This window comes from Acromyrmex echinatior, chromosome 3, assembly GCF_024713525.1.
Source record: "Acromyrmex echinatior isolate Ae372 chromosome 3, ASM2471352v2, whole genome shotgun sequence".
Taxonomy (NCBI): domain Eukaryota; kingdom Metazoa; phylum Arthropoda; class Insecta; order Hymenoptera; family Formicidae; genus Acromyrmex; species Acromyrmex echinatior.
The window spans coordinates 12,056,268-12,073,685 of NC_141854.1; the positions used below are offsets into that span (position 1 = coordinate 12,056,268).

The 17,418-nt window shown below is 29.8% G+C and overlaps 1 protein-coding gene and 1 long non-coding RNA gene across 8 annotated transcripts in view; one reads left to right on the plus strand and one right to left on the minus strand.

Annotated features, from left to right (window-relative positions):
• LOC147910252 (uncharacterized) overlaps nucleotides 1–17,418 on the plus strand; it is a 322,413-nt gene that overhangs the window by 65,182 nt on the left and 239,813 nt on the right. The gene's annotated exons all lie outside the window — the stretch shown is intronic.
• LOC105150071 (uncharacterized) overlaps nucleotides 1,484–17,418 on the minus strand; it is a 74,829-nt gene continuing 58,894 nt past the window's right edge. For both annotated transcript variants that reach the window (XM_087404678.1, XM_011062892.2), the window contains exons 2-8: nucleotides 6,707–6,892; nucleotides 5,360–5,507; nucleotides 4,825–5,101; nucleotides 4,077–4,320; nucleotides 3,657–3,794; nucleotides 3,085–3,381; nucleotides 1,484–1,971 (exon numbers count right to left, since the gene is read on the minus strand). In XM_087404678.1, coding sequence (XP_087260804.1) covers nucleotides 1,583–1,971; nucleotides 3,085–3,381; nucleotides 3,657–3,794; nucleotides 4,077–4,320; nucleotides 4,825–5,101; nucleotides 5,360–5,507; nucleotides 6,707–6,892 — 1,679 coding nt within the window. In that variant the 3' untranslated portion in view covers nucleotides 1,484–1,582. The remainder of the gene's footprint in view (nucleotides 1,972–3,084; nucleotides 3,382–3,656; nucleotides 3,795–4,076; nucleotides 4,321–4,824; nucleotides 5,102–5,359; nucleotides 5,508–6,706; nucleotides 6,893–17,418) is intronic.

Genomic DNA, 17,418 nt, shown 5'->3' on the forward strand with positions numbered 1-17,418 from the left:
ATAATAATATTTACGTATTTATTTCGTATTTTTATATTTTCACGACGCATTAAATTTTAAATGCGATCGGACTAGTTCCCAAAACTTAAACTAATGTGTCTACATACAATCTTTTCATACATTTGCACAGTTTGCGCTTATTTAGCTGTACAATTGTAGCCAAAGGTACATATTTCGATCGTTTATAAATAAACAATTAAGATTTAAATTGTTCTCATAAAATATCTGATAAAATATATTCTTTATATTACTTTATTGAATTTTACTTAATAAATCAGGAAATTAAATTAGATAGAATCAATTTTTATAGATTCAGATAAATACGTAAAAAATTAAACAAAAAGTCATCAAATTGAAGAGAATATCAAATAATTCAATTAATATATTGTTCAAATTAATTTAGAAGGACAATATTATGCCCACTACGATTGTATTTTCATCTGCCTTATCAATCGATAACAATCATTGTAAATCGCAATATTCGTACAAAGAGTTTACCATTCATTTATGTAACTATTAAACTTGCTATTCTTCGAAAGCATAATATCATTGATAAATTAAATTAATAATAATGACAGATTATTTTTTATTTCGGACAATTAATAAGAAATTTAAAAAGATACGTTGACGCGAATCAAATGTTGTTTTTTTCTGGACGGTTTCCGTGGTTTTTTTTTGTCGAAAGCTGATGTTATTGTCCTTAATTACATTGCGCGAATCAAATGACCCGTGTTATCGGATTACGTTTTCACTGTATTAAGTTACATAAATTAGCATATCATTGTCTGTTCTTTATAACTACTATAACTTTTATGTATATTTAAATAAATGACGGATGAACAATTGAGGACACTTTAATAATTTACAATTAAATATTAATAGATTATATATATGGCCGGAATAACTCAGTCAGTATTTCATATTCCACTGATCCTTTTTTATTTTTTCATAATATTTTTTTTGAAAGTTCAATAGAAGGTGTGTATGTTCTAATAACAAACAGCGGTTAAAAAATTTGATTTAATAAATTTGATATAAAATATTTTTAGCCTTCATTTTTTTTTTAATGTCAGAAAATGTCTAGATGTCTTTTAAACGTCTGATATTTATTATATAAAAATTTAATAAATGAGAATGGATAATTTTTTAATTATTCCTGGTAGTGCATTCAATAAGGTACATTTTTGTTCCGCATTGTTTAGAATTGTAATGTATTTAATTTATATTTAAAAATTAAAGTTAAAATATTTTTAAGTTTTTAAATTTTCTGTGTAATATACATTTTTTTATTTTATGATCGTATTTAATTTCAATTTTATATTGTATTTAAAAAAAATTATATTAAAAATATGCTACAAGTTTCGTATTTTGCGTATTATCTTCATTCACACATATATAGTTATTTTTCTAATCTCTCTTGTTTACTGTCATGGATAAAACTATTGGATAAGTGAGAAATTGAAACGAATATAGTATTTGAATATAGTATTTGAATAGTTTTTTAATTATTTTCAATCGTTTTTTTTTGCGAATCCAGTAGCATTTTTTCATAAGATTAATGTTCCATTATCCGTGCTCGGAATTATGTACTAGCTTCGTCAATAACAGTAATTGTTCTGGTGTTAGTATTAGGTGGTACATTCATGAAACGCCATTTCGGTTTGACATCTTGCTCATTAGTTGTTGATTGAACGCCACTAATCTGACCGCAATTGGATTGATTTGTCTTGGATCGACCCAGTGACCATCTGCGTCCACAACGATCCATAATAATTGGCATCTCAGCAATCAGATTGTTTTCGAATTCTGAGAGCATAAGGTAGTTCTCGACCTTGTTGCACGAAGTTATACAATCGCCTATATAATCGAAATCTTCCAGTAAATTATCAGGTAAATCCATGTCAGCGATACCTTCCTCCGAGATACACGTGAGTTCTGGTTTATCTATTCCTAAAGCATCTATTCCTTCACCTAGGATAGTAAAACAATAGCTATGTTGAGTATTCAGTGCATTTATAATATCATTACTATGCAAAGTTTTATTTTGCATTTTACAATGTGCCTCATTTGTTATACAAACGAAAATAAAAATATTAATTTAGCTATTTGAAAGATTGAATGTATTATATAAGTAGGTAATACGAAAAAATCAGAGATTTAGTGAAGTTATATTTTTTTCTTGAGTTACTATTAATATGAGAATCAATGATAAATATTTCAAAAAATAGTACAAAAAGAATCAAAAGTAATAGTGTAACGATGAGAGTTTGAGATTATATACTCATACAGCAAGATTATTCCAATATAACAATCATAGATATAGCATATTCATCACAGATATCGCATCTTCATGAATGAGAGAATACACGATTACAAAATTGAGTGAGTTCTTTTCAATGTGCTTTACTCCTATTCCTCAAATAATTGTAGATGTTTGGTCTAGATATACTATGTCTATAATTGCAGCGTTCCAGGAATACTGCAATAATATCACAAATGTTGTAATAATATTGTTGCAATATTGTATTGTTAAGATTGAGGGGTAAAATATGTTATTACAAATAAGATAAAATACGTTATTATTAGAGTCCGATCGAAACTTTTACCGAAACTGAAAATGAACTCATTACGTGTCAGTTTTGACTAAAATCATATAGCTCTTCTTCATAAATATTAATTTTAACATGTGTGTAATTATTGTTTTAATAACTAAATTATGATGTTTATGAAGAAGAAGTACTTATATTCTTTGGCCAAAATTGACACACAATCGAAATTTCAGTCCAAATTTAATTATTGTTTCAATAAATTATGAAGAAAAAGTATATAATGTATAGGCATGACCTATCTATACATATGGTCTTTATAGGATTCCTATTTTTTAAATTTCGGTTTCGGTTGAAATTGATATGCAGCCGAGTATTTAGGTTCAGATTCGACAAAAGTTTTGGTCTAATTATTATAAACAATAAAATAATATTTAATAAGAATTTTTTTCTATGTTCTCTCTCTTTCTCTCTCAATTTTTCTTTTCTTTTTATTCATTATAAAAATTGGAAAAAGAATATAAAAGAAAAAACATACCTTGTGCTGGAGCAATATCGGCCCCTAGAATGAGTGCTGCAGCCGTCGTTCCGGCTGCTCCAGCAGCGGCTATGTGAGTTCCCTCGTTTTTAGGTTCTTGACTGAACGATAATCTTCGTCGTTGAGGACAACTGTCCGAGGAGCATATATGTTTTTTACCATTAGCTCTGGTGTGTTTATGTCTTGATAAATTTCTTCTATGCAAATCAATGAAGAAGAGTGTAAAACTGCCAACTAGAACACATGTCGAGCTGAAGTAGTAGCCAGCTTTACCACCACAACCTACATTTATGTATCCTGTAAAATATACAATATTTGTCCTCACTCTGCATTATAATGCAGTGTGAAACTGCTCGATATTTTAAGATGGTTATTAAGGAATAGAATTGAATGCTGATATTTCAAAGAATCGTTTTTTGTTTAATTTTTTAAAAATTTCGTTAGAAGAGAAACACTTCATCGTTGATTAAAATGAGACAGTATCGATTGAATGAGACAATTACTCACTATAAATTTTTCAGACTAATTATACTCGTTAAGATATAAGTATTACTATATTAGACTTTTTTTACCTGATATTGGTACTCCGATTGCAATTGGTATCGCTTGAGAGCATTGAACAAAACCCCATGTTCTGGCAAAATTCCGCGCTCTTACTCTTTCGTATGTATACATCTTCAGACTGTAATGATAGCCGCCGCAGAAGATGCCTATGGGAAAATCAGTATTTTTTTATTACTCGTAATGTGCTCTTAAAATATTTTATTATTGCGAAAGGCACAGAAGAAAAGGCAGATCTCTTGCATTAGAGCCGTATTACTTCTCTTTTGCTATAGTAACTTTAAGAATTTCGACGTTAAATCATAAATTTTTCATAAATTTTATTACTTCGGAAAAAAGACAAAGTCCAAATCCAGAAATTATCTCTGTATCTAGAAATTATCTTCTTATATGTATATTATTCAATAAAACAGTAATTAATGAGACTTTACCATAAATCCATGCGAACATAACGTATCCGTGATAATTTCCTTGAACGGCAGTAAGAGCGAGAATGCAAAGTCCGCACACAAAGACTGCTGCTTGTGTAAGATATTGGCGGGCTATCCTGCATTCAACGTTGCGATGAACGACTAGAAGTCCAAAAGCTACGCAGCCAAGAGTCCAAGCTAACCCGAGATAAGCTTGTAGTAGAACGACAGTATCACCAAGACCTTCCTCTTCCGCTTGATGCGCCTGCATAAAAAATCATTTATGCAATATATGTGCAACGAATTTTAATATTTATCGTTTTTTGTGATTAAGGTCGAGAAAACAAGTCAATATGTACTAATTTGTATTACAATTACAGTAAATTATGAATTTTTATTATTTTAAGTAATCGTTTAATAATTGCATAATTGCATTTAGACAGTTAAAAATAACTGTTATAGAAGGAAATAGTATTTTATGTTTAAATAATATTTAGGAGATTCAAGTCCGTTCAATTTTGGTGTAATTTCCCCAGTAAGCAAGAAACATCTTGAAACATTTCAGCAACATTGTAGCAACGTTATAACATTGTTACAACGTTACTGAAGCTAACGTTCAAAATATTTCCTGCTTTATTGGGTCGCTACTAATGTTTTAAAATAATAGAAAATTTGTTTCGCATGAATTGTTGATTAAATAAAAAACGTAGAACGTAGATAGAATACATATGGCGTCACTTATACTTTCAAATTCATTCGTCATAGTTACCAGATAAAATATCGGCGTATTGATTCCGAATGCCGAAATACTGGTAGATACTAAAAGAATCCGCACCGTTTTACTTTTCAAAGTGCTAAAATCGAAAAACGGTGGTTTGTCGGTGGCTTTGTTTTTATCCTTTATCTTGCGTTTTTGATTTTTCAAATGTAAAATTGCTCTTCGTTGAGGATGATACAGTGAAGCGCTACGGTAAAAAGTGCCGAGAATAAAAGTGAGAAAGACCACCCCTGTAACAGCTTGAAGGCCAAGTCGCCATCCGATTTTACTGTAATAAAAAATTTTTATGTGAACTTTAACTGGTTTCTTTCAATGACGAAAAGTATTGTAATTAATCGCAGAATTTTTTTTTATATTAATTAATATATACACATATTCTGTGATTAATCACAATACTTTTAGATAAAAGAAAATTTTACATGGATGCGTATTTGTAAAATAATAATTGAGGACATTGAAATAAATTCTTGATAATATTTATTACAATTTATGTAATTGTAATTGTGTTTATGTAATATGTACGTACGTGATTGCTCCTTTTATAAAAGCAGACATAACTGCTATACCTAAGCCACTTCCTGAGACGATAAAAATTTCAACCAATTCTCTCTTCCTCTTGAAATACTGAGCTACCATCAGCGTACTACAGTCTCGTGTCATTCCAACCCCAATCCCTATGGAAGAAAATATACCGATGACTCAAATCGTTGTAACTATCCCTAGTTTGTTCATAGGATGGGGGACATAACAGTATCATTCTTTTCGCCGACTATTTTGAAATTGATATTTGTAATCATTCTCGCAAAGTTTTGCATAAGAGGGAAAGTTAGGGTGGAAATGGATAGAACTAATAGACTAATATTAGTAACGAATATAGATTTAGGCGAAAATAAAGATGATGCACTTACTAAAAATAATAATATAACCAAACATTTAACAATGTGGCGACATATTTTTCTCTCGCAAATATCAAGATATTATCATAGTTTGTTATGATATCATTATTACTACTTATAATAATATATTAATTATCATTATGATAATGATTAAAACTAACAATGTAAATTAAAAAATTAACAACTTGTATCAAGTAATTTAAAAAAGAAAGCGATTTTATTGTTAATTAAATACCCGTTAGTATTGCTCGAGTTGTACCAATATGTAATTTGAAAATAAAATTCCAATAATTAAGTATCAATTTTAATAGACTTTAAATATATAAAACAAACATTAAATGTATCATGACACTTGAAAAAAAGTGCCATTAATTTTAATGATTTTCTCAATTTTAATGATATTTCTCATTAGTTCTAGAAAAATTCTATGCTCTACGATTATTTTTAAACAGAGTTCTGGCTGCTATTTCTTCAATTTTGGTTTTTTCAACTTAACTAATGTAGACCTCTTTTTTCATTTTTTAAGGAGCTGTAGAACTATAAAAACACAAAGAGTGGAACTATCATTATTTTTTTTATATTAATATAATAGAATATCATGTTAATTTTATAGATTCACAAATTTAGATTGTGAAGTTAGCACGTTATTAATATAAAAAAAATTCTATTAATATAAAAAAATAGTGCCAGTAGCACTTTTTATAGTTTTACAGTTTTCTTTATCAAAATAAAAAAAGTTCCGCATTTGTTTATACAAAAAAAAATCAAAACTGAAAATATGGTGTGCCGTCACGAATATAACATGACGCTTCCTCTAAAATACAAAAAAAAATATTTTTACTTTTGGTACAGTTGTTTCATTTTTTTTTTAAATTTCAATATCTTTGCGTCATTTACAAGAATAATTCCTAGTTACGAGTTTATGCTTATAATTACTACAAATAGTCTCTTGTTTTCCATTTGCAAATTTTACTTACCAACGACGGTGCCGTAGCTGAAGAACAATTGATGAAATTGCGAGGCGAAGGAAGTGAAAAGGCAGCCGAGGGCGGTAACGAGACCGCCCAAGACTGCTGTTACTCTTGTACTTTTTTTTCGGCAAAACGCTATTGTAACCGGCGACACAAGTAGGGCGACACCCGTCGACATTGCTCCCAACCATCCTGTAAAACGTGAAAAAAATCGACCACAAATTTTACTTAATCGTGCAAACACATAGATGACACTTCCAGATAAAACAGCTCAAAGAGTATGATTACACGAAGATGGTGGCAACTATAATTATGTTCAGTACGTTCTCTTGTCCAGTACCATCTAATAATACAACATTCCAGATTCTTATCGTTATGGGAATATGGATACCGTCTATATATTTATCCACATACAATGTGAATTAATTCCGCGGTAAAATGTCTGTATGATGTAAGAAGTCTCCTCACGGAGAGATGTTATTAACTTTTTGTAGGAACGCCAGCGGCGTGTCGTTGATCGACGGTTTCGAAGGAAATATAACTTTCGCGTATATCGCTCGCAATTTAGCCTGTAATAAAAAAGTCAAATCAAACGCTGGTTATTCGAAAAAGGTTTTGATCTTCGTTACGCGCGTTGTAGATAACAGAATGCTTCAACTGGCGCCCGTTTCTTATTTCGTCTGGCATGTTATTCTTTCCCATTTTTCTTTATCGTTTATGCGACTATTTATTTCATTTTATTTCTTTTGTTTATACATTTAAAGTCGATAAAAACCATTCGTTTTTGCATGTTTGTTTAATGAACGTCTGGCGAGAAATGAGATTGATTCGCGATTTGTGCAATGGCGAAATGTATTTCTTTGCGGATTTCCGGGCGACACATAGATAGTAAAATGAATTTGCTTTGCAGATTACGTGGTTACTGTATATTGCCTAGCATTAGAATTTGACGACTCTTCTTCATAACTAATGCTTTACGATCGGAGGATAAGTCACGATGAGCGATATGACGGAAAGTTTGTTCTACACATCGATTGAATTCCTGTTTTTGGATGTCGTTTGATTATAAGGGAATAATGTGAAAATAAATATCTCGGAATGCAATTACACTTAACTGAAACCATTTTTTAGAGTGAAATATTCAGATCTAATTTTTTTCTCTTGATATATATATATATATATATATATATATTAGGTGTTGGAATTAATTCGTAGCGTTTTACAAAGTATTTATAAGTTTTAAAAGTACTTTCATTAATGTATTTTTTAATGCTCATGTGAAATAAATAACATTCTTTCATTAAAAAACGCTACGAATTAATTCCAACACCTAATATATATATATATGTGTGTTTGTATTTTTTTCTCTTCTTTTTAAGAGATTCCATTTGCATTTCATTTCCTTTGTCATTATGAGTGAGTGGGCTATAATTTTCATACAATACATTTTCTGCCTATATAAATGGATTAAACGTCTAACAACTTTATATATTTTTTTATACGACTCGCAATATACCCCTGTATCTGGCAAATAAGCTATTGCCATACCCTAGATACTCGACCAGTCAGAGCCAATAAAATTTACGCGTTATCATTCCGCTTTTTAAATGATTTATGATAGTCACGGTACCTAAAGAATTCTCAAGAAACGCATCTCGTGCTAATGAATACGACGCTTCGTACTCTTATACTTCGTTCTTCCTCTTTCCCCTCATTCTTACCACGACATGCTTAGCACGTCAATGGTGAAATCCCATCGATAAATCACGTCTGATTCTGGGATAAAGTCGTGGACGCCTCTTGCATCTGCTTAAGTTTTGAAGCAGCATCGCAGATCCACGCGTAAACAACAATAGTTTATGCCTATGTAAACGATTATAAGTTGTATAAAAGATCTTTTTTAAATAAATAAAAAGATATTTTAAATTACAAAGATATTTTAACACAGATAAGTGAAGAAAATCATATTTAGTTAAAGCAGATAAAAGATATTTTAAATTACATAATTATACTCTCTTTAAATTTTAGCTTGTAAATATTTCGATTGCACATTAATCTTAATTCTTAAGGAAGTACATATATATTTCTTCGTACATATATATTTTGTTCTCTGAAAAGCGTATTAATAAAATCACAATCTTTTTTTAACAAATTTTCTTTCGCTGGCCCGCGCATGCGATCCTTCTCACTAAGATGTTAATTAATATAGCTGTCTATAGATATTAAACAAACACTCGATTGTGATTAAAACTGTTTTAATAGCGACATCAGGCTTTTAAGCGGACTCGCTTAGACAGCCTTTCTAGAGAACCGAGTCTAATTAATTTTTGCGGTCTCATCGATACGCGCGTTCATCAATCGCAGTGAATATATTTTATTATGGAAGTAAGTAACGACTCGGCTTACGGAGACAAATGGGCGCCTCACCGCGAGCACGCGAGAAAAAGCAGTTATTAATCTCACTGTAACGACAGGATGACGGATGCACATTAAATATCGCTGGCCAACGACGATGACTTATACGCGTGGGAGTATCGTTTAAGACGTGCCTTTCACAAGATTTTTCTTCTTTCTCATTCTGAATGCCGAGATTTCTGCAACTTGGATTTCTGCGTCTTGGAATTTCCTTCTGAGTGAGGAGGTAAATATATCTGGATTCGTCTTAGGATATACGCGGGCTGTTTCTGTTATTATCACTTAAGATATCGAGGGGAAAAAGAAAGTTTAGGAGAGAGATTTGTATGCAGAGGTTACATCAAATTGAAATGCCTACTTGATAACATGATAAAACTTGTGATATCTTGAAAAATCTGAAAATGTGACAAAGTATTTTACATCATCGTTTAAATAAATTCATTTCCGGATCTCCTTAAAAATAAAATAAAACATATTATCATAATTTTTTATTTTGATGACATAATTTGATTTTTTAAAACTAAAGTAACAAAATGTTTATCATTTTATATGTTGACCAAAAAACATAATTTTTTTCATCAAAAAATCTCTATAGATGATAAACGGATAAAAAAGTGGGTACACTGACCGTATCAAAATTCAGACAAGTGTCTCTAAAATGTCTAAAGAGAAATATGAAGTATAAATTAAGAGAATATTCGAAATATGGTTGTGTATAAAAAGGAGATTCTTTGAAGAGAAAAAAATGTGTTTTTCAAGCGATATATCAATCCATAATAGCTCTATTTATAGTTACAGATAAATCTTTCAGTTTAAATTTTTGTGAATAATTATCTTTAATGCATCTCTTTTCTATTTTTTTGTACTTGTTAATAACAAAATTATACACATCATGTAGATGTGGAAAATATATCTGGGATAAAGCAGTTTCTGGTTTGTAAAGTCTAAAAGTCTAAAAGAAATGTTTATCCCATAATGCTCCATACTTTACTTTTTCTTTTGTTTCTTCTTCCGTTGTTTTTCGCGATCAAGTTCAGAATTCTTTATTGAGAATCGTGAGATCGACGACGTATTCTTTTCACCCCTGAAATAGTCTTTGTCGATGGGAATGGGTGAATCGACAGCGAGAGTGAATTGGCGAGAGCGAGAGCGACTGCTATCAGGGTCAACGACTTACAATTGGTCGGGATTTTAGTTGACTATCCTTGCGAAGGACGAAGAAGCTTGTAAAATTTCTAAGAAGTTTTTTGCTAAGATCTCAAAGAAGCGAAAAAGACAGAAGGTTGAAAGCAGTGCAAGTACATATTGCCTGTTATATGTACTTGTTTTTTTCAATTTTTTTCATAGTTGTACAATTACAAAATTTTTTAAATTTTTGCGTGATTGAGAATAAAAACGCGATTTATCATATGTACAAAGATATATTTATAAATAAATACTAAAAATTTATTAAATCGGTCACACAGTTTTATTATAAATTTTATTATAAATAAATTTTATAATGGACGTCTTGCTAAAATAAAAGAATAAGAATGTAAAATTTTTCTGAATAATTAAATAGAATAAAAAATGTGGTTTAATGCGCATATTTATAATAGTAAAATGCATACTAAATTGATCAAATAGTTTAATCTTAAATAGATTTCACAGTTAAACGTCTTGTTAAAACAAAACAATTTGTAACATTTTTTGAAGAAAGAAGTATCATTTTGTAAAGAAAATAATAATTTACGATTTACGATTTAATTTAGGGTCTGATAACTACTAAATCATAATAAATATAACAAATTAATTATTGGCTTCTAAATGTAATTGCATTTTAGTATAAAAAATTTATCAAAAACGTAATTTATAGTTAGAATGATTTAATTTGAGTATTGTTCTTTTTTAGAAATAGCTCAATTAAAAATTGGGAAAAATTTACATAAATTTTCTTACGAAAATTTATGATATGCAATATTAAATATGATAATATAATTTGTATAATATTAATATATCAATACAGTAACAGAAAGTTTTCTTTTAAACATTTTAAATATAAAAGAATTAGTAAATATATATCCTAATCAATTAGACCATTTTTTGCTTTTCTCAAAACGCTTCTTGCAAAAAACAATCTATTTTTTTTGCTTGTTTCATCGGATTATTGTTGCTTTTCGTTATCTAAATGGCAGCTCTTGTTTAGAACGTAATATTGTATCGCTGAATTAATGAAATTCGTTAATGTTCAAAGATAACAGCAAAAAACATAAAAAAATAAATCACAGCCGATGGATTCGCGTTTACGAGGACGATAATAATTCGTTCATGACGCAATTCTTTCTTTGCGAGGCGTGTTCTTAAAGAGGCAACTCGAAAATGTTGCTGACGTTATGCTTAGAAGTATTGGAAACCAATTGAGAATATGACCTTATGCTTCATTTCTTTCTCGACGATAAAACTATAGAAGATGCATTTTCGATATTTTATATCGAAAATAATATTATTTTAGTGGACTTTTATACATATAAATTTAATTTATTGTTTCCATAAAACAATTAAATCTTTTATATATGATTAGAAAAGTTTACTACGTGAAATACTTTTATATTTTATCAAACTCAAGCAATACAATTTAGAAATATTGTATTGCCTCAAAGACATATTATCCAATAGTCTTATATATTCGTATATATACTCGTAAATATCAAGATCACATACTTTTATAGATCGATTTATTTTTTATCCTACTGTATTTTTTAAACCATCAATTTTATCTTTATATAAGAAAAATTGATAATCTAAGAAATAGAGAAGTATATACATATTTTATCTATAAAATAAGTAAATTTCAAGTTTTATAAAAGTATTGACTATTTTATATTTGCAAGAAGCAGATATATATATATATATATATATATATATATTTAATAAGTTAAATATATATATTTAGCTTATTAAATATTTTGTATATAGTCTCTTTAGTTTGCATTGCACAGCCAGTTTAAAACAGTCATTTTCTCTAATGAAGCTGGACAAGAAATATTGGTAATACGTATTTGTTGCGTCACGTACCTACATTAAGAAGAGTCTGACGATATCGCTTTGTCCCATCGAGAAGTAACCAAGCCCCTGCGGCCCCATGTATTCCCGTAGCGAGAATTTGCACCATGACACCCGTCACGACGATGACCCAGCCCCAACCATTTTCGGGATAATAATGTTGTCTTATAGTACAACGCGCGGCATACCTGACATATATGTATATAAGACTCGAAAATCACGTTCGATCGACATTACATACACAGTATTTACGTTGAAAATATAATCAGATTTTATTATCATAAATAGTTTTCAATGAATTAAAATTTTATTAAAAAAAAAATAGTTTTATAATGTACATATCAGTTTTTAAGTGTTATCTGATAATATCTGATTTTAAAATATTTTGTATTAATAATAATTAAGGGAGAAATTAATTCCTTCAATCAATTTAAAATGATTTAGTCTTTGATGAGAAAAAAATCATAGATCGATGCAAATGTCAGAATCAGTTAAATTCGCGATAAGTTTTATTCAATTTATTCTGATGCAGAAAAATTATTCCAGTTGCAACAGTTTGTATGTCAAACCTAAGATCAGGATTCACATCTTCTTCAATTCCCTTAGGTGCTTGAGGGGATACTATCCCCTCGCATTCCCCGAAAAAAGAAGGCTCGCCGGAAATCGCGACCCCACTGTCCTCGTAAGCGGGATTTTGAACGACAACCTTGCGATCAGATTTCTTCATTTCGTGAGAGATTGAGAGAACGACTAGTTTCTTCGGCACTAACACAGTGATATATGCGACACGATTATTTTTTTCGATACCATAATATTCATTCTTACCAGATGCTGCTCGTTCGTCATGATACGATTTTACTGGCCATCACTGGCGTCCTTGTTCAAATGATTTAAATCAGTTCTGATTTAAATCATTTGCAAATTTTTATTTTTAGTTGTCTTATAATTTATTAAAAACGGAAATGAACATTAGATTAAACTTATAATCTAAAATTAAAATAGAATATTTGATTTTTGACGTTTTCTTAAAAATTTTTTTTAAAACGATCAATAGTAGTAAATTAACTTTAAATTCTGGTCATCTAAATTTTATTTTATTTAGTACTTCCATTATCTATTGTTATTATGTCTATGATGAATTAAACGAAATAATTAAAACAATCTTTAGGCAAATGATATGACGTAAAGGACGTTTCAGATATTAAATTACGGATTATTAAACCCAGGTTGCTCATTTAATATTTAAAGAGACAATAGAAGATTAAGAGATATTAAAGTCAGGATCAAAGAAGTCAACTGAAATCCGTGAGATAATGCACATTTCTAGTCGTAAAACGCATTTCATCGTTATAGTGACGTTTGTAGCATGTTCAGTTATATCATATATACACACGTAAGTGCATTATGCTAAAAGCCAGGCAAACAGGATTTATAAAAAGGAAATCAAGAAGGCTTGCAGAATGGTGAGTGGAAGGCGGATACGAATCCGGGAAGGAAATAAAAAAGGAAGGAGAAAGGAAAAAATAAGAATGAAAAGGAAAACGAAAGATGGGTTAGAGCACGTCGTGCTTTTAGCACGGTTAGTCCTGCCAATTCAGCGATTGTGTAATTTCGAGAGAGGGTAAACGATCCGTAACTTACAATGCTTCGAATGACTTATGCGCTCACGTATATCTCGCATTTAATATTCTTGTATTCAAGGAAATTTGCCATAAAAGTTGCGCGCGATAGAAACTTTTTCCGGAAATACTTTGTTCCGGTCTGGAATTAAATCGCTTCGACATTTTCCCTTATTTGATTGGATTAAAATGGAAGGAATTTTAAAATGGAGCTATATTTTAGAAAGCGATTCTTTGTTCCCATTTTGCATAAAAGAAGCTTTTTTCAATTGTAATTTTGCAATATTTTAAAATAAATGAATGATAGTACATATTGAATAGTCTAATATTTAATTAGAACAATATTTTAATTTAAATATAAAATCATTTAATATAAAGGAGGGGGGGGCGACCCTACACGATCAATAATACTGTCAGTATTAACAAAACTGACAATGTTATTGATCGTGGTTAATATTGATAGATTGACGTAGAATACTGACGTGATCTGGATTTTGATTCTCAAGCATCAGTATTGCTTTATTAGGATCCATGTCACAGTACAATAGATATTGTACGTAAAAACTAAAGTAAAATATATTGCCAATAATACTGATTGTATAAGGTTGTAAAGATACTAAAAATATTAATACTGTTAGTATTATTGATTCAATATTACTGATCAGTATTATTAATCGCGTAGAGTCATCTTAAGAACGCGCGTTTACGTTTTTAAAAATGTATTAAAAAAATTTTTTTGCATTTATATTTCTTGGACTTTTAATTCTAAGCTTTATATTTAATTCTTTAATTCTAAGCATTATTCTGAAACATTTGAATAATAAAGATCAATCTATTTTAATCTTACTTAAATCATTTACATTACAATCGAAACATCCCGCCAACGCGACTCTGAGGAAACTCAACTATAATATTTGCGTGCCGGTAACGTTGCCACGATAAAAATATAGCCATACGGCCAATTTCAAACGTAAGGGGGTCAACGGTGTTACGTGACGCGAAATCTCGTTGAAACAATGATTCCCAAAATGTATGTGGCACCCGACACGATCATTTTACTGGAGTTCTTTTGAAATAACAATCTTCCTTTTTTTGCCTCGCTAGTTGATAATCTGTTATACACAAAGTTCTGCTTTAATTTTATCGCTTACTGTTATTGTAATCTGTTCTATTGAATACTGAATTATATTGTATTTTATGTATTATATTTTATCAGATGCGATAGACTCTTTTAACTTATGTGTGATTTACATTGGTAGAAGATATATATTTATATATATTGAATTTGCACAGATGCGTCGAATCTTTTGGAAATAATTTATGCGTAATAGCGATAATTTATCCACACGTTCCCCGTATCGCGAATCCCGATCGGAGGGATCGTTGGAACGCTAGATGAAAGACGCGTTGCCAAACACCGACTGGGTTCATCGAGGTGGATCAGAACAGACGCGCACTTCGCGAACTGAGCTTGCGTAGGGGAAATGAGTGGACCAATCCTCTTATTCCCTTGGGTTCGCCACGTGTTTTCGTGGGCATGGGGTTCACTACGGCATTTATTACAAAATGAAGTGAAACTTCGATCTGTAACTGTATTATTTGATAACGATTGATCAATTTTACTGTTATCTATGTTCGAGATACGCGTTCTCAATAGAGTAAATTATTATAAACTTCTTATACATAGAAGAATAACATAAAATTAACTTGCCGAAATTAGGAGATAATCAGCTATGACTTTTGGTTTTTTCAGCCAAATTAATTACATAAGCGAAATTTTTCGAAATCATATTCACAAATGATAGCTCGAATAGATTTAATTTTCATACAAAGAAGGTTAAAGTATTTGATTTTTATGAAATTTCTGACCAAAGACTTGCCGTTTATCAAAATTTCAATGAAATTTTTAAAAATAATAATAAGAAAAAAGATTTTAGAGCAGATCAAAATAAAATTTGTTTCTGTGTAATATAAAATTATAAAATAAAAAATTTTATCGTCATAAAATCGATGACGACAGGTTTTCACACGTCTAAAGTATCCGCTGCACGGTAATCGAGCAGGTAGAATAGATACATTATGGACAAAATATAATAATTTACGATATCATTCTGATACGATCACGTTATATATTAGTGATCATGTGTATTGAACGGTTTAAAATATGCGTCGGTGCTTTTGTAAATTATGCAAAATAGAAACAAACCACGAGTAATATTAACCATAAATCGCGCATTGATTACAAGTGAAATATGTTTAATCAATATATATATCGTTTTAATTTTTGTCTCCTGTTTTCTGTTTTATCTGACTGTTGTCTTAGTCCATAGATTACTCGGCTTACCAACCGGCTGTGACACTAATTTAAATTTAAGGATCCAGGCTCGTTCTCGTCATGTGTAGAGAGGCTAAACTTTGTTAATTAATTTATTTTACATACCGAGATCCATTCCTCTCATCGCCCCTTCTATTTAATTATTGTTTTTTTTTATTTCAGAATCTTGTTAATCTTTGTTAATATTGTATATATTTAAGAATAATGTTATTTTAACAAAAAATAAATAGTCATAAAATAATGAAACATTGAATGTTTCTGATAGCGTCATTTATGATTATCTTCGAGCAATCATTTTACATTTTATAAAATAAGTTGCCAAGCAACATAATCTCAATTTTTATAACTTTATCTTGACGTAAATTACATGTCGAGATAAAATTGTAAAAGAGCTCGCTCGACACACTTCATTAAGTGAATGGCAAATAACTTCAGGGTGGGCAAAATAATACACCTGTGCATTATTTGCCATCCATTCAATGAAGTGTGGCGAGCTCTTTTACAACTTTATCTCGACGTATAATTTACGTGAGAAAATATATCGCTCGGCAACTTATTTTATGAAATATAAAATGATTGCTCAGATGTGATAAATGACGAGAATCACCCTGAATCTTTAAATTTAAATTAGTGTCAATCACAGCCGGTTGGTAAGCTGAGGATTAAGACTTCAACTAGATGAAACAGAAAATAGGAGATCAAAATTAAAGCGAATAAATGAAGGACAGTATTAAAATAAATAGTATAAAAAGATGTATAAAAAGAAGTTCATAAAATTAATAAATAAAAAAATAATCAGCAATTAAAATGTTTAAAATGTCACGAATGTTTGGAAATTTAAAATATAAGAACACCTTTAGATAATGAAATATAAATATATTGTATTTATTTTAAAATAAGAGTGGTTTTCTATCATTGCACAATATTTGATATATAATTCATTGATAAACGGAAAGTTAATGTTTCTTTAATGAATAAATGTATTTTCAATAGTTTATAAGTAAGAAGAAAAACGTCTTTATTAAAGAAGAAAAATATCTTTATAAAAAAAGAAATTAACTTTATTTGATTAGACAGCATAATCTTAATATAATTTGATACTAATAGCTTACAAACTTTAAATTAATTATATAAAATATAAAAATATAATATAAATTAAATTGATAAAGATTTTTATCTACATTTTTGATACAATCGAGAAGATAGGAAAATCATAAAAAAGAAATGTTTCAAAATGCAATAATTCAAGCGATAAATCGGTACCGAAGGCCTATCTCATCGTCAATGGTCATATGGTAATGGGTCGT